Raw genomic sequence first — 23,721 nt, 5'->3', positions numbered from 1 at the left:
CATACATGTAAAAGTAAACAAAACAAATATACAAAAAAAGAGAGAAACACAAAATAAGCCGCACACTCGTAATGCTCGGCAACAAGTTTAACATATAAAACTTCAGTTATTCATCAAGTCTGGGTGTCTTATGACCCCAATATGAAATAAACTGATTTAAATATCTTTTTAAAAATATAAATTTTTGACCTTAAAGAAAAATAGTTATCTCTGCCTACATTTTGTTTCTATCTGACCAGAGAAAGTTTGTCCTGCCATTCACCTCAACAGCTCAGATGAAACTGAAGAGAAAATGGCCGACTTCACCTATTTTTTAATCTAATGCTCAATTCACCTTCTTATACGACGCCCTAAAAGTATGTGCTCTTTTTGTGAGGAAAATGAAGATACTTTTGAGTGTGTAGCAGAAGAGTAGACAAGCTTTGGGACAAACTATCACGTCATATCCCAGATAGCAACATTGTTTCGGCCCAGATCCGGCCCACATCTAGCACATGTGGAAAGATGATCTGGCCCTCATGCAGCGAGGAATGACGGCCATTCGTTGGACCGCTCCTGTTTGCCAGATCCGCTCCTGTTTACAAAATAGTAATAAGTGAAGCTGGTAATGCTGTTTGTGGAGTTGTTTAATCCTCCTCTGCTGAGATCTTCACAGATTTAATGTCTTCTTTTATCTTCAGTTGATTTCATCTGAGGCTGTGGCTGAAGTCAGTTGTAGTTCTTGTGTTTCTGCTCGTCTCTTTTTCTGTTCTCTTCTTTCCTTCAGTGATTCTGCTTGTTAACAGGCTTATTAAGGCTGAGATGACTCCATATTTAATATACGCAGGTTTTATGGCTCAGATAAGGTCCAGTTCTGGTTTATTTCTTTGCTCTTGGCTGACATGTGGCATTGCTATGGCCTGCTTGTGGCCCAGATCTGGCAAACAGGAGCGGTCCGCCCAAGGGCCGCCATTCCACACTGCATGTGGTCCAGATCATCTTTCCACATGTGCCAGACGTGGGCCGGATCTGGGACGTCACAATGTTGCTATGTGGGTTATAGCTAGTCTAACGGCTAAGATGCTAACAGACTTTTTCGAAGACACTAAAGCATTTCTGTAAACGAAATATTCAATAGAAGCGTTAAGAAAGTGTCAGGAACAGTTGTGTGTATTATTTGTGTAACTTTAGGGAATAGACTTGCCTGAAAGCCGTGAAAACAACAGTGAGACAGAGTTTTTGCAGCTTGTCAGTTGAGTTCCCGCCCCGTTTCCATGGTAACTCCCTCCGCTCCTGTTTAAATGCTACTCGCATGTTCAGCGCGCGCGCCCATTAAAACATGTCAAAGTTATGTTGAATTTACATGAATATACATCTAGAATTAAAACATTAAAAATACTGATGGAGTGAATTATAAGAAAAAAAAGTTAAAATGTCCTGAAACTTTTTTTTTTTTAAGTGGATAGTAGGCTTAATATAAATGGAATGAGAATATGAAAGCAGTATAGGCCATAATACAATAGCCTAAACATGGTATAGAAACAAAATGTGGCCAAGTAGTATAAATATACATTGTTTCTATTTTGTATTAAAAATGTTTGTGGCCCCTTTAAGAAATCTCTCTCTTCTCGCGATACTATTCACTGGTTTTGGATGCGTGCGCGACCAGAGAAGCATTTTCACTGTACAGAAGAGCTCCACGTTGTTGTGCGTGCATGTATTTGGATCACACGTGTGACGAGTGAACCTCGTGGTGATTGGTATTCCAATTAGTTGTACCCATAGACTGTAAAAAAAGATGGACGACGCCCCTTTGTTCTCTTCCATTGATGAGAACTGAAGCCGCCACTGTCCCGATATGGCGCTGACATATTGGAACGTGAGTCTGCGCAGTAGCGATCTCGGGACCAGACCTGCGCAGTAGCGATCTCGGGACCAGACCTGCGCAGTCGTGAGCAGGAAGTAAAGCCGCGAAATCAACGCTCCGCCCTCACTCTCGCCGAATGCACTCAGGGAGAGTGGATTGAGCTTGTTAAAATAAAGTAAATACAATCTCCTCAGTCTTCCGAAGATCCTGAAAAAATGTCCGTTGGTGCTTCAGTGACTACTTCGCTCAGAGAACCTGTCAATCACAGCTGTCAATCATGACGTTACACCACCGCATCACGTAACTAACTAAAAAAAACTTATTTTTGAAAAAGACACTTGAACTTACATCAGCGTGATAAAAACGACAGCAAATGAAAGAAACCACCTTTGGAAAAAAAGATATTTGAAGTGTAATTTAATTGTTTAGTTGGTCTCACGTCCGGTTGAATAACACGGGGAGGCGGGGCTTGTTATGACCTATACTAGGACCAGTCACCGGGGGGCGATCGAGACATTTTGGCTTCACTTTTCAGGGCTTGTGCGGCACGCTTGGTTGTACCATATTTAGGTTTGTTATGGAGTAGGCTAATAGATTTAAATCTGACATATTGCGGTGCATTCCACTGTATTTCAGTGTGATTTACACATTTCATTCTGTATGACTTGTATTTTTGTGGATTTGGCATTTATCCACGGTCTAAACTTGTACTTTTGTGACATTTTATTCAACTGCATCTCCAAATTTACTGTAAATTGTTTTCCACAATTGCTAGTGAAATCAAATTTTTTTTTTTTTTTTTTTTGAAATCTCTTCAAATAAGTCAAATATTCAACCAAAAAAAATGAATTCCCATCGACTGCTGTTGGCCTACTTATTTAAAACAGCAGTCAGAATAAAACCCCGATTAGTTTGCTTCAGGTGTGTATTTCCGCCATTACACCCGGTTACAAGAAGTAGAAACAAATACAAAACACACTGATTAAAAACTATTTTCACATATTTACACGAAGAACAATTTAAGCTTTATGTTATAAGCATTTTTAAAATATATTTCAATATATTTATCAGTGTACCACATAAATGTGAATATATGACATTTCTGTATGGGTAAACTTCTGCCTAGCCCCCCTAAAATATGTGTGATTAACTGTACACTAATTCGTGATCGCTTCAGTCCCCTTTAAAACATGAAACCGGCAGCAGGCTTCGGCTTCACACCGAGCTCACGTCAGAAACAGGAGTGTGTGTGTGTTCATCTGAGCCTCATTGGTCTGTCACTGCCCGTCAATTATTTATTTCATATAATACTATAATTTAATTTACTTAACTTTTAGTGTTTCAGAACATGTTTTTGCAGCTGAGCATTAACTGCATAATTGATGAACAAAGACTTTTCTCCACCCAAAATCTATGTAATAATCCGTGTTTTTCCTGGCTCGAAATGAGGCGTAGGTGCTAAAACCCAGATCATGTATTTTAATAAGATAATTAAATGTGTAGCCTATTTTTTTCCCACAGTATTTTTGTGGGTTGAGCTCGGTACATCTAGGGGGGTCCGGGGGCATGCCCCCCCGCAAGAAAATTTTGTACATTTTAAAGATAAATTCATTAATCTGGTGCACTTTGAGTCCCCCGAATCTGCTGTTAAAAATAAATAATCCACCCGCCAACCTCCCGAACCTATATTATATTCTCTGATTTAGATATCTGCATCTGATCATCACATTTCAATTATTCAAATTCTCAGTGTTAAGCATGATAATATGATAAAATATCACACTGAAGTAGGCTGATTTAAAATTAAGATTTATTTAAAATAAAAGTTCTTTTGTCAAAATTACATTTCTAGCCTAAACAGAGGCTTTACTCCCTCTTCAAACTTAAATAGTCAATGTTTCATTACATCACTGTTGGAAAACACTCTTATCCAGGGACGTGCACAGACATTTTGAGGGGCAGGGGCTCAAGTGAAATAAAGGGCACTTCTCATAATTACGTATTTAAAAAAAAAAATTAAACAAAAAAGTATATATATTAACGCAACTCTAACTTCCTTTTTAAAAAATGTATTTAAAAAGTTAATTAATTTTATCTTCCTCAAACTCACGCAATTGTTTCATTTTCAAAAGATGTCTACAAAATAATCAGTTCACACAGAAACCAGTAGTCTCCTTAGTATTCACTAGGTTTATAGAGCAGAAAAGGAAACCATTCCACAATGTGCATGTTTTGAAAACATTGTCTATGCTACTAGTTTCAAGTATATATTTATTAATTGTTTAAATACTTTTTGTTTCACAAGCAAAATAACTGTTTAGCTTCACACAACCAAGCATCAGAATACTGAATTGCCTTAATGTTTTAATCAAATATATTAGTATTATTATTGCTAAGCATGTACACACACAGACACATACACACACATAGCCTACACAATAACTAATGGTGACTGACATGGACTTAGTTTCACATTTGAGGAGCAGGGAGGACTGTAGCCTATCATCAAATAAAACCTTCAAAATCCACATTTAGATGGAGTTTGTTTTAAAACTACTACACCCTTAAAAATATTATGTGGCTTAGTAAATATTACAGAAATATTTAACTTTATTAACTTAATAAAATCTCAGAAAATCTTACTTGATTGTATTAATTGTTTTTATTGATTGAATTAAACTTACCAAAAATAATTGAGTAAAAATTCAATAAAAGCCAATGTCATGTATGTATTTGTGGTTGTATGGAATACTGTTTTATAAAGGTTTAGAGGAAATAAAAAAAAGTTAAATTACTCATAAATAAAAAGTTAATTTATAAATATTGTTATTTTTAATGTTTAATGTTAACTTATTTCTACTCAGTTTTATTTATTAATGTACCAGATGCAGTTACTCAGATTTACTACAGTACATTTTTAGAGTGTATCCTCCATCTGTTTGCATCTGTAGATTTCTTCTAAATTCACCTATTTAGATTTCTAAATTTCAGGGGGAAAGATTCTTGATGTAAGTCATTAACTGGGGACAATTACTGACATTACTGTTCTGTATGCAAATTAGGCGTCAACTAGTTAAAATGCACACATTTTCATCTAATTGACAGGGCGATGCAGGTAAATAGGATAAACAAAATAACTAAAGCATTTCACCTGGTGGTGATATAGCCTATGCTTATTTTATTACTAACTTATTTTATTACATGGCTTGGTTGAATTCCAATGTAGAATGCGGTCTGTTATTTCGGAGTATAACAGACCGTTGCCATGAAAAACAGAGCGTTGCTATGGACTCTAACCGTAGAGACGGAGCGTACTATTTTCTTTAGCGGAAGCAATACAATCGAGTTTTAATCGGGAGAGAGAGAGAGAGAGGGATCGCTTCAGAACTCCTGACCTGATATTTAGATATACTATTCTTCAATAAATATATTTGTAAAAATAAATAATAATATTTTTGACAGGGAAGCTGTGCGCAAACAGGAATATTATTTTTCAAAAAAAAAGCACCCACGAAAAAAGGGCACTTTCTCTCCAGGAATAAAAAGGGCAGGTGCTCAAGCCCCCTTTGATGTCTATGTGTGCACGTGCCTGCTCTTATCAGAATCATTTTTTTTAGCTTTTTAAAGGGCATTTCTTTCCCTAATTTTTACTCTCTATACTCTTTCCCTACTCTCAGGGAACTGAGGTTACGTTAGTAACCGAGTACGTTATTTCTTATTTTATTTTTTTTGATATTGAAAATTGTTTTAATCAGGGCATTTGTCCGGTTGGGCAAGTACAATCAAAGTCCTTTTAGGCAAGTCGTGCCACTCGGCCGCCATCTTGGCAACGCCTCCGGGCAGCTATTTCGTACTAACAAGACCAGGCTCCTATCTAAATGAATGGGCAGAGAGTCAGAACTGCACTTTCACTGGTCACTGGGACATAAAAACTGTGTGTATAGAAACAGCAGTAAAATATGATAAAAATCGCTGAAAAAGTTTGATGACTTTGCCCCAAAATAAGGTTTAAAATGCCCTTTTCCCCACAGGTTATACCTTTACTACGCATGCGCAAGGGTTCACGTTCACGACACCAAACTTCATTTACGTCTCTATCCAGAATGCCGGTGTTGTGCCAAGCACTTAAACAATTATATGTATTTAAATGTCTGAAACCTAAAATAAACATTATGTGGTTAAAACACTGAACAGCTGTGATAGAGCCTATGACAAGCGCTGAGCGCGTCCGTCTTTGGCTCAGCGCCAGCCACAGCGCGAAAGCACAGGTTGAATATGTCAGTTATGTCACGTCACTGTACATTCGCTCCTTAGTGGTCAGCTGCTGACTGTTAAAAGCTGATGATTGGCTTTCCGGCGGGAGGGGCGGGACATGTGCATACAACCGCCATCTTTGCCGTTACGGGTTTTCCTTATATAGTTGTATTGAGGATTGAGGAAGTGGCATGTCTCATATAAATTGTCTCTGGTACAATTCTCTTTCACTTGTCCCTTAAAAAACACACGCACATGTCCCGGACAAGCGTTAATGTCTAAATTCTATTCAGATCTGTAAATTACCAAACAATCATAAAAGAAAAAAATATTATCTTACCGTCATCGTGAGGTGAAAATGAGGATCCACTCTGCCAGACTCTCGTGAAAGTGCTTATCTATAGCACGGAATTTATTTCTCGTACCATTTATTCGCCAAAAATAGTTTTTGCGTGCATATGATACGCACTTTATGGTGTAATACGTACGTACTCCACACCCCTAATCCTACCCAAGGGGTTTGCAGTGCGTATCATTTACACGCAAAAAAACAACAAAAAAAATACTATTTTTGGCGTATAAATGGCACGATAAATAAAATGTATCCGTTTATAAATTCAACAGTCTGTAAATTCCTTCAGAAAACAGCGTGTGGCGCACTTGAGCGTCTTTTCAGATGCAAATCTAATTTGAATTACTTTCTAATGGGAGCGGCAGCGCAATACTTTGATTAAAAAAAAAAATATATATATATATAACCTAATAAATTATGTTTCTATTATTTTTGTTTTAATGAAAAACCAGGGGACCCCCCCCAAGGTAATTTTTTTGGGCCTTATGGGGGGTCCCTTGATGCTTATGGGAGGTCCCGGGCCCCCCCAGCCCCCCCTCAATTCGAACACTGAATCAAAGTGTCTGGGATCTCAGTAGCTTTATGTTCACAGACGCTGCAGAGCGCGAAGTTTAGCAGCGCTACTCAAGTGCGAAATAAGATGCAAGTAACTAAACATTTCATATGTGACAGCTGTTTTAGGTCATAATTGTTAGACGAATTACAGAAATACTCAGGTAATCAACTAATAAACTTTTGTCTAATTAGGCACAAGGTTAATATGAATGTGTACATATTAAGAATTAATATTATATTAGTACATTTGTAGCCTTCAGTAAATTAAAAAAGCCCAGCTTTAGGAAGAGGAGAGAGCAGGTATTGACAAATAGCCTAATCTAACATGGTTTTAAAGCTATTTTTTATCCTTTTTTGGCCTTCAAAAGTCTTTGCACATATATAGATCAGAGAAATAATAATAAAAAAACCTAACAACCTCAAATTTAGGACCTCAGTGATTATAAAGCCCTGCCTATGGCCCTGTATTAGGCATAAGATCAATAATGAATGTGTACATATTGTGAATGATTTTAATGAACTTAGTTACCTATCTTTCCTGGTAGCCTTCAGTAAATGAAGTGTCTGAGACCCTGTGTTTACTTTCTTCTCTGACACAGACACACATGAAAGGCCTATATCAGTCAAAGCTCAGCTTCAGGAGGTGTTGTATTTTTATCCCGCTGTAACCTCTAGATCCTTCTAAAACATTCCCATAATCTGCTGCAATCAAACATTGCCCTGACCTGTAGGTTACAGATGATAGATGTGGATTCAGGGTCCTCGGCGGAGCCTCTAACCAGCTCAATCTTGAATTCGGATGCACTGGGCGTTTGCCAATATTACTATTTAATTACAAAAATCATGAATTATTGATAGGGAAAAATTACTCTTAGACTTGCTTAAAATTTTTTACCACAACATTATTTCATTTCATTTAAAAAAGATTCAGAATAATACAAAGACAAAAAATTCCAAAGGCAAAAATAACACAAACACTTAAAAGTCCAAAAAAAAAAAACACTCAAGGCTTTTGGGGATATTAATTTAATTTTATCAATCAATAAATTTACACTAGAAACAACCTTGTTGTGTTATTTTGGTTTAATGCTGTGAAGCTGCTTTGATGCAATCTGTATTGTGAAAAGCGCTATATAAATACACTTGACTTGACTTGACTTGACTTTTTAACCCAGCCCTGTTCTGGGCCGCCTTCTAACTATGGACTGCCATTATAGTACAGCCACTTCCCTTATAAGGTCAAACTTTGGACTTATCCTAGTCCTTCATTAACATACGCTTGCAGAAGCACATATTCAAAATATCTATTTTCTTTTCACACCTATTTTATGCCGCACACACACACAAAAGCTTTATTTGGTACGTTTTTCTATCACAGCCCTTTTGACCTTTCTCTAGTTTCACACATTTTCTATGTCTGAGGTAGTGTTCTCACGGTACCAACATTTCAGTATTCGGTACCAATACCAGTGAAAATCCACAGTTCCCTGTACTAATTTTGGTACCAAAGCTTAATTTAGATTAAATTTACATATATTAAAGTGTATATGGTGTTTTGTTTGACATGACTGTACTTTTATTTAATCCAAAACTGTGTTCATATTTAATTTTAAAAGGGCTTTTTAAACGCTTTTTAAAAGAGTTATCCAGCCAAAAATAAGCCTAGAACTGCTTTTCTGATGGACTGATATGAATTACATAAATAGGGATGCACCGATACTGATACCAGTATTTGGGTGTCGGCCCGATACTGTGCTCGTAAAAGTACCCCGATACAACCACACCCGATACCACTTTAGGGGCCGTTCACATATTGCATTTTTTGCGCGTGCAAAATCTTTATTTCAGATGTAGGCTATGCCGCGGCGAGATGAAAACGTCTCATGTGACAAAAACCAACCGATCAGCTTCGGCCTTTCCGTAACAACATCGAAAGCTTGGCCGAACAGCTGATCATAGCTTTACAGATCGGCTTTTTATTTCTCATCTCCATAAATATATCTAGTAGTAAAGCTAATGCAAGGGCTAGAAATAAATTCTTTGCTGATACTTCCTCGTCATCATGGAGAGCGCAGTTCCCACCACTTTCTCCTTCTTCCCACAAGTGCTTGCTCTCCCGTGGCGTCTGTCGTTGCTGTGCAACCATGAACAAAGGCGCGCCTGGAAAAACAAGCGCGCCACAGCGGCACCATTTCTATTATGAGCGCGCATGTCGCGCACCTACATTTGAAATAACGAATTTGCATGCACTATGTGAACGGCCCCTTATAGCAACGTGACATTAGCCTAATCCAAAATATTTCCATATGTGGCTCTTTCCTCCTTTCTTGTCAACGAGTGGATTCAGAGCCACCGCATCAGTAGCGCCGCCGGTCCCCATGTCTCAGTGTTTTAATGAAGGGGACACAACTGTGTACCTTTTGGACTGCGCATGAAGAACCGGATTAAAAAATTAAAATTAAAATCCTGTGTGAAGCTCGAGTATTATGTGATGATGATGTTGTGTATATGTGGCATTATGTGTTGAACTGAACTAACAGACGTGATCCACAGATCCAGGAGAAACTGAAGTCTGTGTGACTGCTGGATCATTATACAGAGGTACGACACGTTCATTTATACTGACAGCTTTATAACATTAAACTATCAGTCAGTCTGTAAAAGCTTCATCAATAACTGTTGATAGTTGAATACCCTTGACTTCAGTCATGTACAGTTTCTCTTCTTCCTCTCATGTTTCCTGCAGTGATTGTGATTATTGTTGAGATCGCAGTGTTTGCTGCTCCTACTGTGATTCTTCTTCAGATCATCTGTGCAAGAAGAGCTGGTGAGTTTTGAGCCGCACACAATCTGATGATTCACACTCATCTGATCTGGAACAATCTGCAATCATGATAAAAACACATACGAGAGGTCAGTCAATGCTTTTATTTTGCAGGGAGGAAGGACTCGAAGCACCCAGAGGAAACAGAGATGCCGACAATATTAGAATAAAATACTGATGAGTTTAGAGCGAATCTGCAGCAATATTTACAATAGCAAAGACTTACAGAGGATTGTTCATTGTTTTATTTTCTCCTTCTCAGAAAACAGGGAAAAAACTGAAGAAATAGTGACACCAAGTTTAGATTAAATTTTCTTGTGCTTCATATATAAACTGCTTTATATATAATATTAAATACAGTAATGCACAGATTCAGACTGTATAATCTCTCTCTGTTCTGTGTGATGGAGCTGATTTGGTGATTCTTGTATCTTGTCTGTTCATTCCTGTTTTTTAGCATCTTTTTCTACATTTTGAATGATTAATTCTAATTTTCTTAATAAAACCTCTGCAATCGTTTAATATGTCTCCTTTCCTGAGATGTTTGTTACAAATATGGTGATTCCCCCTCATGAGCTCGTAATGTATTGTAATATAGAATAGTAAGTGTGAGTATTAATGGGTCGAGTGTTGATGTAAAAGAAGCGTTTCAGTTGTTTCTTGAAAGTGGCTTAAGTCTCTGCAGTTCTGAGAAAATTGGTTTGTTACTGAAATGCTACTCCTGAAATGCATATATCTTCAACAGTCGGACACTAGAAGACTGAAACCAGTGTCGTCTTGACCTGCTAGATACACTGTTCACAGCAAAGTCTTTGTCTGTCATACCGAGTCCTCCAGTCGGGAATGTGGAAAATAGGCATTCTTCATGTTTAACAGCTGTTTGCAGTCTATATCAAATCAGAATCATTTTTCATTTTCTAGCAGCTTTTAAGGCCTTTCTCTACGCAATCGTGCTCTTTCTCCATGAAATGCGAAAAACTTATTTTGCGGACACCACTTAGACAGCCAGCCGTTGAGTGAGGACAATCTACTAAGTGTCTCATCACTCCGGTGAACAGGACTGGGGCCAGAGAAATTACAGTGCCTGACATCATACTTGTGAGTTCACACAGCTCTTTAACATTAATTTTAATTTTGTGACTGGTGTCTCTATTTTCTCGAGAACGTCAGATGTAGTCGACTGAATGGGGATCACGCTTAGGGAGCCTGTCTTCTTCATACTACTATTTAATCAAGCCAATTCAACATTGGCATGCGTGATTACACACTCCGCCCCGCAGCGTGGGTATAAACACAGAAGTGGACGCACGCACCAGTTGCCTTTCGCTTCGGAGCCGGGCGGATGTCTCTGAAGAGTACTATTGTTTACACAACAAGCGAGTGTGTCGATGTTCTTGCGGGAAGACCTGCCAGTGTTGGTGTTTCTACAGCGTGAGTGCAGCGGTGATCGCGAGCTTCTCAAGCTCTCAACTGCTGTTTTAATCATTTCAAAATACCTTAAAAACTGTTTTAGAATTCATTTTCTACAAGTTAGTCATGGATATTGGAAACCTTTTCAGTAGCAAACAAATTTTATTACTAATAATGCAATTATTTTATTTCTAGATTTTAATGTCATGTGGGAAACTGCTAAAATAAAGAAGTGAGACTAACAGTAATTCTCTCGTGTGCAAAAATAGCCAATAAACTGTTCAGAGCAGATGTGTGTGTGAGACAGTGTGTTCACAGTATATGCACTTCTCACACGTTTCACACACACTTAAAGCAACACTCCAACTAACAGAGTTTTGTTGTTAGAACGTTCTCCAAATACTCAGTGTTGGTTCTGGGAACGTAAAAAAAAATCCAGTTTTCTTGACGTTAGAGGAACGTGTTTTAAAAGGTATAATGTTCCTCAAACGTTCTTTCAACTTAATTTTTTATTTAAAATTCCATATTCTAGGAAAGTTGATTTCTAACATTCCAAGAACATAAAAATGTTTGCTGAATGTTAACAGAATTTTATTGAAAGTTTAGTGTGATGCTCCTGAAACATCCTTTCAATCATTCAAACACATGCTGTGAGCAAAGTACAATTTTCTTCAGCCACAGCCTTAGATTAACTGAAGATAAAAGAAGACATTAAACTCTCTCTGAAAATGTTTCATTTGAGGTCACCATCATTGAGATTAGTGTTTGCTTTAGTTGGGCTCTTGTCTTGACCATTGACTTTCAATGACCAGGTGTTTATGGAGAATATTTCTGCATTAATAAAACAGATCAATGTCTGTTGTGTCACTATAGCAACTCTAGCAGGACTAATCACTCAGACGAGAGGAAGTTATTAACCACAAGAGGAGCTGTAACTATATATAAAGAAGAGAAAGACTGACAGAAACACAAAATGGCTGATAAGTGTGATCTGTGTCTGCTGGGACTGATCATTCTCTCTTCACTTCTCACAGGTAAAGAAATCTGTATTTTCTCTAAAGACATTTAGTGGAATTAGTCTGGAAAGAGTTCATTTGAACATGCTCAGTTTATTCTTGCACACATTCACGTTGTGATCTCAGAGTTGTGTATTGATACACACAGATCATACTGTATTATTCCTGATACTGGACATAGTGTCACTCAAACATCTGATGATGAAGAATTATCTTCATATTAAGAGTGTGTCAGTGATTTGAACAGCTCTCTGATAAAGACTAATAGTTTATTCTGGAGAGTGTGTTGTTTGCTTTGTAAAGACCAGCCATTGGCCCAACGACGGAAATCCAACAGTCTGGGTGAAGGGATAATGCATGTATGTCTTTTCAGAGCTCCAGTGAAGTTCACTTAATTTACTAGAATTTTTCAGTATTATTTTAGCTCTACACTTAATCTGACTCCAATTTAACATTATAATCAAATTTAGATTGTGTTTATTATTAGAAAATAATCATAAATATTGATTGATTTAATTTAATTACATCTTTGATTATTCTGAGTATTCATATTTTCAATTATTAATTCATTATATAAGGGTTAAGGCCCGACGAGGTGTCCATTGTCAGGTATTAATGGATGACGGCGAGGCGTGTGCGTCGGACGGTTGCCTCCACACCATTCCGTGCTGAAATCTTGACAAATTTACAAACGGTTTGGTTTCTTACAAACATTATTAACGTGGCTTTAATTCTGGATGCTTGAACATGTTTAAATTGCAGCTTTTCGAAAAACGACTTAATCATGCAGCATAGTTGTGTATCACGGCTACTAGCTTATCAAGGCTGAGACCACAATCGAGCTGTTCAAGGTTTTACTGACACCAATAACGATTTTATGACAATTTTGCCTAAATTACAATATTTGTGGATGTGGTTGTAGTTATTAGCTGGCTAATAACAAGAAGCTGTGAGTGTGGTTGTAGTTATTAGCCTAGCTGGCTAATAACAAAAAGCTTTGATTGAGACCTAGAAGAAGCTGAAATGTGGTCAGTTCAGAGATGCTTGTTATCCGGCAGAAAGAAAAAACAATATTCTAGCCTCTATAACTCTGTGCCAATACTTCACACAATTATTCTGATTGTTTCCTAAAACTACAGGGTCTCAGGTTTCTAAAGAGTTCAGGCATTTGATGGTTGGCCAAAATAGGTGGCAACAGTGATCTCTGAAGTAGGCACAGTGCAATGTCGGGGGGGAAAGCCTAGAAATGGCCCAACCCTGAAGAAGTTAAAATAAACATGTAATAATTCAAATTATTTTATTATAATAGTGTATATATATAAATAAATATATATATATATATATATATATATATATATATATACATATATCATGTTGCCATTCTGTACACTGAGTTTTAGTAGCCTATATATTGATTTAACATAAATAACATAAATACCTTGTGCGTGTGTATATTCATTGCACCTATCTGTTCTGTTCAATGTTATTTTCATATGGAAGTCCATGGTTATAATTATTCATAAGTATGTAGTGTCATAACTACATCTCTGACGTTTATAACAAACCAAACCGTTTGAAAATCGGTAGAAAATTGAGCAAGTTATGGTTATTTAAAAAGTACATGCACCATTAAAACACAATGTTATGAGTGAGCGAGCTGACTGTGGCAAGATGGCCACCAGGTGCAGACGTCGACCTCCATTGGCCATATCTATGATTCCGTGAAGGGAAATGTGAGCGGTGTCGTCACGGTGTGTCGTCACTTTAGCGTCTGAGAGTCTCAGTCACAAAAGGGGAAATCCCACCGTAAGTCAGTAGCATCAGCATTCAGCACAGTAGCCACTGCACTCCTAACTTCCCATCTCTACTCTCTCCCCGCACCCGCTATCTATCTGTCTTCCTCGCCGGCGGCCCTATCCGACCACGAACGATACCCCCCTCCCAAAAAAAAGGTAAGTACCGCCGTCTTGTTGTTCATAATGTAACCGGAACCGAGCCCCCATCCATCGTCTTTTGTGCCCCATTTAAACCTTTTTCCACCCCCAGTCTCTCAATATACAGCTCCTGCCCTGGTGTTTCTCATTTCTCAATCAGTCTCATTAATTAGTTGCCAAGACAATATCCCAAAACCCAACACACATTACAATACCAAACATGAAAAGGAAAAACAATAGATTCACAAGATACATCATATGTGATATATAGACTTTCTTAGTGAACTTTTGGTGACTCGAATCAGGGAGAGGTAGCCTGGCAAGCCAGACCTACATCAAAATGTTAGGTCTGGCAACTCACCATAGACGCGGCTCAATCCGAGGGGCGGGATAAACGGCTGTCTTTCAAATTCACTCTGCAGGCAATAGGACAGCGCTTCAACCAACCAGAGCGTTTTCCCAACAGCGGAGCTAACGTTAGTTGATAGATTCAACTTTTGAATCTGGCCGGCAAAACTACGAACACATCTTCCTTTTTTAAGAATGACTTAAGTGCCGTTCTTTGCTCTTTTCTCAAAGAAAAACTTAACTCCAAGTCCTCCAGAGTCGCGGCCAAAGCCGGTCTGACAGACTGTTCTCCAACAGCAGCCGTCATTCTTTGTTGTCAAGTAGCAGGGAACCGTCGCAACTCTGTCGTCATTATGTTAAGCCCGCCCCGCCTACTCTATACATGATGTGATTGGCCTGACCCAATTTAGGTTTTTACAGCTCTGAAAGTCAACGGAGAGTTGCTAGACTACCCTGGCTGCAAAATAAATTTTGCTGCCGCTAGGGTGCGTCTAGATTTCTAGGCTAAGGGAGAGGGGAATGCAGAGATAAACAAGGAGATAAGTTTGGACAAGACAATGTCCTGTGCTCTTTCTTTGCGATCTTTATTGCAGGGTGAGTTTTGTCTTAGCAGGAAAATCCGTTCTTACAGCTTTAAGTGAAGAAAAAGACTGTGGTTTGAGTCTTCTGCTTTTTATGCTGGTATGTTTTATGTTTCATTTATTAATATACTGTATATCATAATGATCACTGAGATATACTGTGTTTCAGGTATCAGTGGAGTGGATGATGATCATGTGTTCATCAGTTCTGGTGAAAATGTCTCTCTGTCCTGTAATAATGCTCTTTCTGACTGCAAATCAACTACATGGATCTACACTAACAGTCATTCGGTAGCTGCAGTTGAACTGATTACTTTAGGGATAAAGAAGAACGACACAGAGAGACATGAGAGACTGAGTCTGGAGTCTGACTGCTCTCTGAACATCAAGAACGTCACAGAAGAAGATTATGGATCTTACATCTGCAGACAATATGTGAAAGACATGCTACCTGATGGACGCGTTTATCTGCATGTTCTTCATAGTAAGTTTGATTATGTGGTAAATTTAAAAACTCACATGATGATTGAAGAGTCTGTGATTTGTGTCTTCTGTTCAGTTTCAGTGTCTCCATCATCATCATCATCATCGTCATCATCGTCATCTTCATCTTCATCTTCATCTTCATCTTCATCCTCACAGACTGAGATCAGTCCAGGCCGCTCTGTGACTCTCTCCTGTCAGTTGTATTCAGTCTCCTGTGATGATTGGGTTCATTCTGAGGGATTTGAGCTGTTGTGGGTGAATCAGACTGGTGTTGATCTGAAGACAGACTCCAGATATCAGATATCATCATCATCAGATCAATATCGCTGTATCATCATCACTCTGACTACAACACTCCTGAATGAAGATGACAACAGAGAGTGGAGATGTCAGCTTACTCTCAGAAATCAACTCAAGACCTCAGTCAGATACACTGTCAAGTATTCAGGTGAGAAAACAGTGTTAGAAGACCCTCATAATGTCAGTAACACTAAGGTCTATCAGTATCACTGAACCAGAACAAACTGAGGGAACAAAAGCTTCTTTGACTCTCAAGGTAATGATACACAGGGCAACTTTTTGAGCAATGTTGCTGGGAATCTTGCTGAGCAATTGTTGCTTAGGCACTTTCCCATTGAAAATGGGCAGTACATTTCTATCTGGATAACTTAGATCGATCGTGGGCCCTGTGTCTCATCTGGTTGCCCGTTGACGGCAACATTGCCCAGCAACATTGCTCAAAAAGTTGCCCTGTGTATCATCACTTTCACAGAAGAGTGACTCAAACTAATGATCTGCAGTGAAGTAACAGTCCATGAAGTGATGCTGGAAATAATACAGGAATTGAAAATTGACAGCACATTTTTTTTACTTTTTTATGTAATATAGTGATGGGATGATTGATACAGTTTTTCAAAGCAATATTGTATCACACACTGTACCGATGCTTGGTTCGAAATGACAATACCACTTAATTGATGACGTTTGAAGCTTCGAACATCCTGCAGTATCAGAAGGTCCAGACAGCTGGTTTGAAAAAAAATTTGCTTTGCGAAAATCACGACCTCATCTGATGCATAAGAAGGGAAATGATTATGGGAGGAGGCATTATTTAAATGATTTAACACTACACTTCCCTATAACATAATTTATATATTTTTAAAACAGAGCATCCAAAATATTTTTTTCAATTACAATTACTACATTCATGATCACATACTTGTATATTTTATATCATTGATCAATATGTGAATCCGTTTACCAGGCTACACATGACACGAGTTGTGGTCTTATTGTCACAAATTAATTTACATGAGATTAGATAGAACTGTATTAATCCCACACTTTTGTCATGGACTTCCGAAGTTTTGTTTGGTCATGTGCTTTTTCTGCTCTGCGTGATATGTTAGATATAGTGGAGAAAACAAGTGTGTCCACCAGATGTCACTAATGCACATTGTGGTAAAAGCTTCAAGTAATTAAGCTTTTTTTGGCTCAATTTGATGAAAGCCTCAAATGCTTCAGAAAGCCTCGGTTTCCCATCACTAATGTAATGTGATGATCAAAGTTAAAATATGATTGTACAGTTTTAATCATCTGAATTAACATTTATCCTTTACAGCTCAAGCTGATTCAACGACAGCCGTCTAACATTATTTTATTTTTTTTTAGACACACACAGACATTAAGAATCACCATATGAATCTCAACAATGGTGACACGCTGTAATGATAAATTTAAGGGAGGGACCCACCGACCAGATTTTCAATCAACCCTAGTGCTAAAACGCTAACATATAACCTTAATAAAAGACACATGGCACGAAAGGAAATATAGTTTTTAAAGTTTATATGAAAAGACACTTAATACATGTTTGCATTGAACTCAGTCTGCTCCTTTTTGGTAGGTTGGTAGTGTCTTCAGAGCCTTCAAGCTCCAGGCAAATAAGCCGGCCAGTGAAGAAAGGGTGTATATAAAGAGTCCGTCTACAATAAAACATACAGACTAGCATTAGCATGCTACTTACAAACAAAGCTTACTTAGAGAATTAACCTAGACAAACTAAACATATACACGTACTTGACTGAGCCTGAAACCACAGTTTCTCAATCAGGACTCAAAACGACCATGCTTCCCTTTCATCAAATTAACGCATTCTCTCCTCTTACTGGCCATCACCTGTTCCATCTGCTGCCCTCAGGGAGAAGGTACAGGTCCATTGGTGCCAGTAAAGCCAGACTGGCTAACAGCCTGTACCCTTACGCAGTGAGGCTGCTTAATGATGCCCTTTCCCCCTCTCCTCCCCCTCCCATGGACAGTAAACCATATTAAATAATCTCTTAATTATCTCATTAACTTTAACTCTGATTCAGAGTTACTTTTAACACTCTTTAGAGTAGGACCATATGTACTCTGAGCATATGTGCATATGTGCTCTTAATTTAACTCTGGGAATGTTGCTGTGTGTGTTCTCATGTTAGATTTCTCTCTTTAGTTTGGTAAAATAAAGTTTAAGTAATATAATTTAACATCATATTATTATGATGCATCTCAATGAACATTAATCCTTTTCAGCTCAAGCTGATACAACACCAGGCACAGACTCTCAAAATCATTCGACTACAAACACACAAGGTACATAATCACAGTGTTTTGTCTTTGTCTATAATTGTCCCCAATCTGCCCTGTCCGTCTCTGACTCTGTGCTCGATCTCTTCTTCAGTCATAGTGATTTCTGTCGCTGCAGTCGCTGTTCTCCTTCTTGCTCTTCTCTGGCTGATCTGCAGAAAAAGAGCTGGTGAGTTTTCAGATTTACTCCTTTACAACAATTAAAGGGGTAATATGATGGTTCTAAAAATAACATTATTTTGTGTATTTGGTTTAATGCAATGTGTTTACACAGTTTTAGGTTAAAAAAAGTCATTATTTTACACATACTGTACATTATTTTTGCTCCTCTATGCCATGCCTTTCTGAAACGCTTCACTTTTTACAAAGCTCATCATTCTGAAAAGCACGGTGTGCTCTGATTGGTCAGTGATCCAGTGCAGTGTGATTTGCCCACAAACTTTAAGCGTGTGACGGAAATGTCACGTCCGTTACCATATTTGGAACATTAGCTCCCAAAGCATTAATGATAGGTGATAATGTGTGTTCTACCTTATCAATTCGAGCCCGAATCTGATCCGGATAATGCCGATGACCAAGCTGATCGATCAACTTTGCCAGCGCAACTGGACCAAAACGTATCAGATTAGTACGATTTTATTTCATTGTAGACATAATTACTGATTATAATGATTATACTGTCCTTTTTTATGTGTCGCACGATGGGTGTGAGAACAAATTCGGTTGATGTACGAAACAGCTGCAGTGCTTTCCATACGGACCAGTACGTGCTTGCCTAGTAGCGACATTTTGAGGCGGCCCACTTGTTCTAGGGGGATACCAGCCCGTAGAAACGAAGGGTCTGACCATGGGCTGAGGGTTTGGTGACAGTACGAGGTGATAGGAGCCCGGCACGAGCCGCTCTGCCACGCCCATCTCGGGACTCGATCGTGGAGCCAGTGTTGAAGTGGCCTCATATGAAGCAATCCGAGTGGCGTCACAGCGGCTGTGGATGCCATATGCCCCAGGAGCTGCTGCTGTCCTGAGTCTTAAATTTACGCCTTCTTTCTTTGTGAATACATTTGAGCGGTGTTATGAAACTCTGCCTCACACACTGACGTAGATTTGTGGGGGCGTGTTTGAATGAAACATTTTAGGAAGGCGTGGCTGAGCCTTAACTTTTATAAAGAATCTTATACTTGCACTTAAAGTTAAATAACACACTAAAGAAAAAGGAAAACAAGAAATCGTATCATATCATATATACCGAATCATATTTCTGCTCATCTGAACTTTAAAAATAGTTCAGATGAGTAAACAAACAAATCATCTTCAGACTGTATCATAGAAACATGTGGATTATATGGAATTCTCAAACATAAGTTTATTCCTGCTGAGAATTCTCAATCAAGAAATGTCAATCTCAAAGAGATATCAAGTCAACAATCATTTTTATTATTTATTTTAATTCTGTGTTTTGTACTTTACCTCAGTACAGATAAAACGTTATCAAAACTATTCCGGTTGTCATGGATGTCACTTTGTAAAGAAAGACTACACGCCTGCGCACATACATATTAAAATGCGCATACCCATGGACTAAACACGTAATATGCATGTGCACGCCGTCACCGTTTTCACAGATTCATGTTTTTGAGGTTTACATGTAGATGATAATGTTTTTCAAAATTTTACAATTTTACAATCTATATTGCCCCTCCTTGAACTGCTACCTTATCGTGGTGGAAGGGTTTGAGTACCTGAATGAGCTATGCTGTCCGGTGCTATATGCCCCTGGTTGGGTTTCCCAAGGCAAACAGGTCCTAGGTGACGGGTCAGACTTAGAGCGGTTCATAAACCCTTTATGACAGATTTAAAAACAAGGGCCGTGATGTCGCCCGGCATGGCGCAGCCGGGGCCCCAACCTGCAGCCAGGCCCGGGGTTGGGGCTCGCATGCAAGCACCTGGTGGCCAGGCCTCCCCCCATGGGGCCCGGCCGGTCTTAGCCCGAAAGAGTGACGTGGGGCCGCCCTCCCGTGGGCTTACCACCAGCAGGAGGGATCATAAGGGGCCGGTGCTTAATGGATCAGGCAGCAGTCGAAGGCGTGGGCCCCGACGACCCGATCTCTGGACATGGAAAATGGCTCTAGGGACGTGGAACGTCACCTCGCTGGCGGGGAAGGAGCCTGAGTTTGTTCGGGAGGTAGAGAGGCACCAACTAGAGATAGTCGGGCTCACCTCCATGCACAGCTTGGGCTCTGGAACCATACTCCTTGAGAGAGGCTGGACTCTCTACCACTCTGGAGTTGCCCATGGTTAGAGGTGGCGGGCTGGTGTGGGATTGCTTATTGCCCCCCAGCTCAGCCGCCAAGTGTTGGAGTTCACCCCGGTGAATGAGAGGGTCGCTTCATTGCGCCTTCGGGTCGGGAATAGGTCTCTCACTGTCGTGTGTGTCTATGGGCCGAACGGCAGTACAGAGTACCCTGCTCTCTTGGGGTCCCTGGGAGGGGTGCTCCGACTGGGGACTCCGTCGTTCTACTGGGGGACTTCAACGCCCACCTGGGCAGCGACAGTGATACCTGGAGGGGCGTGATTGGGAGGAACGGCCCCCCTGATCTGAACTCAAGCAGTGTTCTGTTATTGGACTTCTGTGCTAGCCACGGCTTGTCCATAACAAACACCATGTTCAAGCACAAGGGTGTCCATCAGTGCACGTGGCACCAGGACACCCTAGGCCGTAGGTCGATGATCGACTTTGTGGTCATTTCATCCGACCTCCGGCCACTCGGGTAAAGAGAGGGGCGGAGCTGTCAACTGATCACCACCTGGTGGTGAGTTGGATCTGATGGAGGGGGAGAAAGCTGGACAGACTCGACAGACCCAAACGTACTATGAGGGTCTGTTGGGAACGTTTGGCCGAGTCCCCTGTCAGAGAGAACTTCAACTCCCACCTCCGACAGAGGTGGAGCTTCGACCGGATCCCAAGGGAGTCTGGAGATATTGAGTCCGAGTGGACCATGTTCTCCACCTCCATTGTCGACGCGGGCGCCCGGAGCCGTAAGGTCAGTAAGTCAGACTTGTTCCCAGTGCATGTTGGACTCCGGCAGGGCTGCCTTTTGTCACTGGTTCTGCTCATAATTTTTATGGACAGAATTTCTAGATGCAGACAGGGGCCGGAGAGTGTCCTGTTTGGGGACCACATGATTTTCTCTCTGCTTTTTGCAGATGATGTTGTCATGTTGGCCTCATTGCATCAGGACCTCCAGCATGCACTGATACGGTTTGCAGCCGAGTGTGAAGCGGCTGAGATGAGAATCAGCACCTCCAAGTCCGAGGCCATGGTTCTCAGTCGGAAAAGGGTGGCTTGCCCACTTCAGGTTGGTGGGCAGTTCCTGTCTCAAGTGGAGGAGTTCAAGTATTTTGGGGTCTTGTTCACGAGTGAGGGAAGGATGGAACGGGAGATTGACCGCCGGATTGGTGCAGCTTCTGCAGTAATGCGGTCGCTATACCGGTCTGTCGTGGTGAAGAAGGAGCTGAGCTGCAAGGCGAAGCTCTCGATTTACTGGTCAATCTACATTCCTACTCTCACCTATGGTCATGAGCTGTGGGTCATGACCGAAAGGATAAGATCCCGGATACAGGCGGCCGAAATGTGCTTTCTCCGCAGGGTGGCTGGGCGATCCCTTAGAGATGGGGTGAGAAGCTTGGTCACTCGGGAGAAGCTCAGAGTAGAGCCGCTGCTCCTCCACATCGAGAGGGGCTAGCTTAGGTGGCTCGGGCATCTGTTCCGGATGCCTCCTGGATGCCTTCTCGGGGAGGTGTTCCGGGCACGTCCCACTAGGAGGAGACCGTGAGGAAGACCTAGGACACCCTGGAGGGACTATGTCTCCCGGCTGGCCTGGGAACTCCTCGGTATTCCCCCGGAAGGGCTGGTGGAAGTGTCTAGGGAGAGTTTTGTATCAAAATTTATAAGGAAAGACCAGTACTTTGTTTAGGCTTGGTCTGTAGGGAATTCCAAACCTGCGCACATATATTCAAGCGCACATAACTATAGAACCAATTCTTAATGCGCATGTGAACGCCATCAGCGTTTTTCACAGGTTCGCTTTTAAATTCTATGTAGAGAGAATGGTGTCATCATAGCGGCCCCTAATTTAATAACAAATGATCGTTGTGACGGAAGCGAATCAATCAAAACTAACTTTAGCTGGAAAATAACTTTATTAAAGAACCGCTATAAAGCCAAAACAATCTCTGTTACCTTAATTTATACACTTATCTCTGTAAAGCTGCTTTGAAACAATCTACATTGTTAAAAGCGCTATATAAATGAGGATGACTTGACTTGACTTGAGTGAAGTCTGGGCGTCTCTGCTTAGACTGCTGCCCCCGCGACCTGGCCCCGGATAAGCGGAAGAAAATGGATGGATGGAAGGATATTGTTAAAAGTGCTGTAGATTGAAGGTGACTTGACTTTTGTACTACTGTGTTTTACCATAAATACTTCATATTTAATGAGACACTTGTTTTCAGATAATAAAAGAGGGACTGGCGACTCTACGGTGAGTTCAGTAATGCAGTCATTTAGATTTGATTACTGTCTTTAAAGCTCAATAAAGTGTCATTCATGCAGTTTAACTGTTTGTTGTCTGAAGGTCAAAGATGAGATTGAACATAAATGGACGAATGAGACGATCAACATGTCCATTCCTCCCGCTGCAAGAGCCAATGTGAGTCCACTAAATCATCAAACATTACGTTCACTGTCTGTTCAATAATGTGATTTAAAAGCTTTTGTGTTATCCTACATATTATAGTGAGAGATATGTCTGTTCTGTGTGTTAAACTTGACTCTCTGCACGTTTGCATTGATGTTTAGGAGCAGACAGATGATGTGACTTATTCTGAGGTCACTTCTTCCAATACAAAGCCAGTAAAATCACTCAATGTGAGTAGATACCAGCACATGAGTTTGACTCTCAGATAAATGAAGCTCATGCTCTAATAATAATAATAATAATAACCGCTCTGGTTCAAACATTGATGGACAGAATCTGTTCTTTCAGGATCATGATGATACAGTGACTTATGCTGCCATCAGAGGAAGAGAAGATCAACCGCAGGATGAACTTTACGCCTCTGTGAACAAGAACAAGACCTTCACTAATAAACATTAATGATACAGATCATGAGCTCATCATATCTGGATTTATGTCTGAAAACCTTCATCTTCATGCAGAAGCTCATGCTGAAATGATCCTCTTGCTTCAGCTTGTATATCAGCTGTTTCTTCTACAGAGAGACGTCCGTCTGAGAATTACATCAGTTTCTGCTCACATTATATTGTCATAAAATATTCTAAAATTTGACTTTGCAGTGTGTATATGTCACGCTATTAAAACGCCGTTTTCAAATGTATCCGGATTAATGTAGACGTAGCCTTATTGATTCTAAATGTACTGCATGTTCCCTGACCCTCCGCACAAGGCTGTCACCCAGCTGATGTTA

The 23,721-nt window shown here is 40.0% G+C and overlaps 1 protein-coding gene and 1 long non-coding RNA gene across 2 annotated transcripts; both read left to right on the top strand.

Moving 5' to 3' along the window:
- Positions 1 to 9,506: 9,506 nt before the first annotated feature.
- On the top strand, positions 9,507 to 10,350 carry LOC311078798. Its single transcript, XR_014605274.1, has 3 exons — positions 9,507 to 9,608; positions 9,754 to 9,834; positions 9,946 to 10,350. It is a non-coding gene; the product is annotated as an uncharacterized lncRNA (long non-coding RNA).
- Positions 10,351 to 15,642: 5,292 nt separating this feature from the next.
- On the top strand, positions 15,643 to 23,390 carry LOC311097661 (uncharacterized protein; the record flags this gene model as incomplete). Its single annotated transcript, XM_084137505.1, has 7 exons — positions 15,643 to 16,054; positions 18,181 to 18,240; positions 18,329 to 18,403; positions 22,747 to 22,775; positions 22,869 to 22,943; positions 23,093 to 23,161; positions 23,280 to 23,390. 7 exons carry the CDS (start codon positions 15,643 to 15,645, stop codon positions 23,388 to 23,390), a joined length of 831 nt encoding a protein of 276 aa, XP_083993631.1.
- Positions 23,391 to 23,721: the final 331 nt, after the last annotated feature.

The sequence above is a fragment of the Abramis brama genome (assembly GCF_963993115.1).
Source record: "Abramis brama genome assembly, chromosome: 1".
In the NCBI taxonomy this organism is placed as follows: domain Eukaryota; kingdom Metazoa; phylum Chordata; class Actinopteri; order Cypriniformes; family Leuciscidae; genus Abramis; species Abramis brama.
The sequence above is the reverse complement of the archived record's forward strand: the minus strand, read 5'-3'. Positions and strand labels throughout refer to the sequence as shown.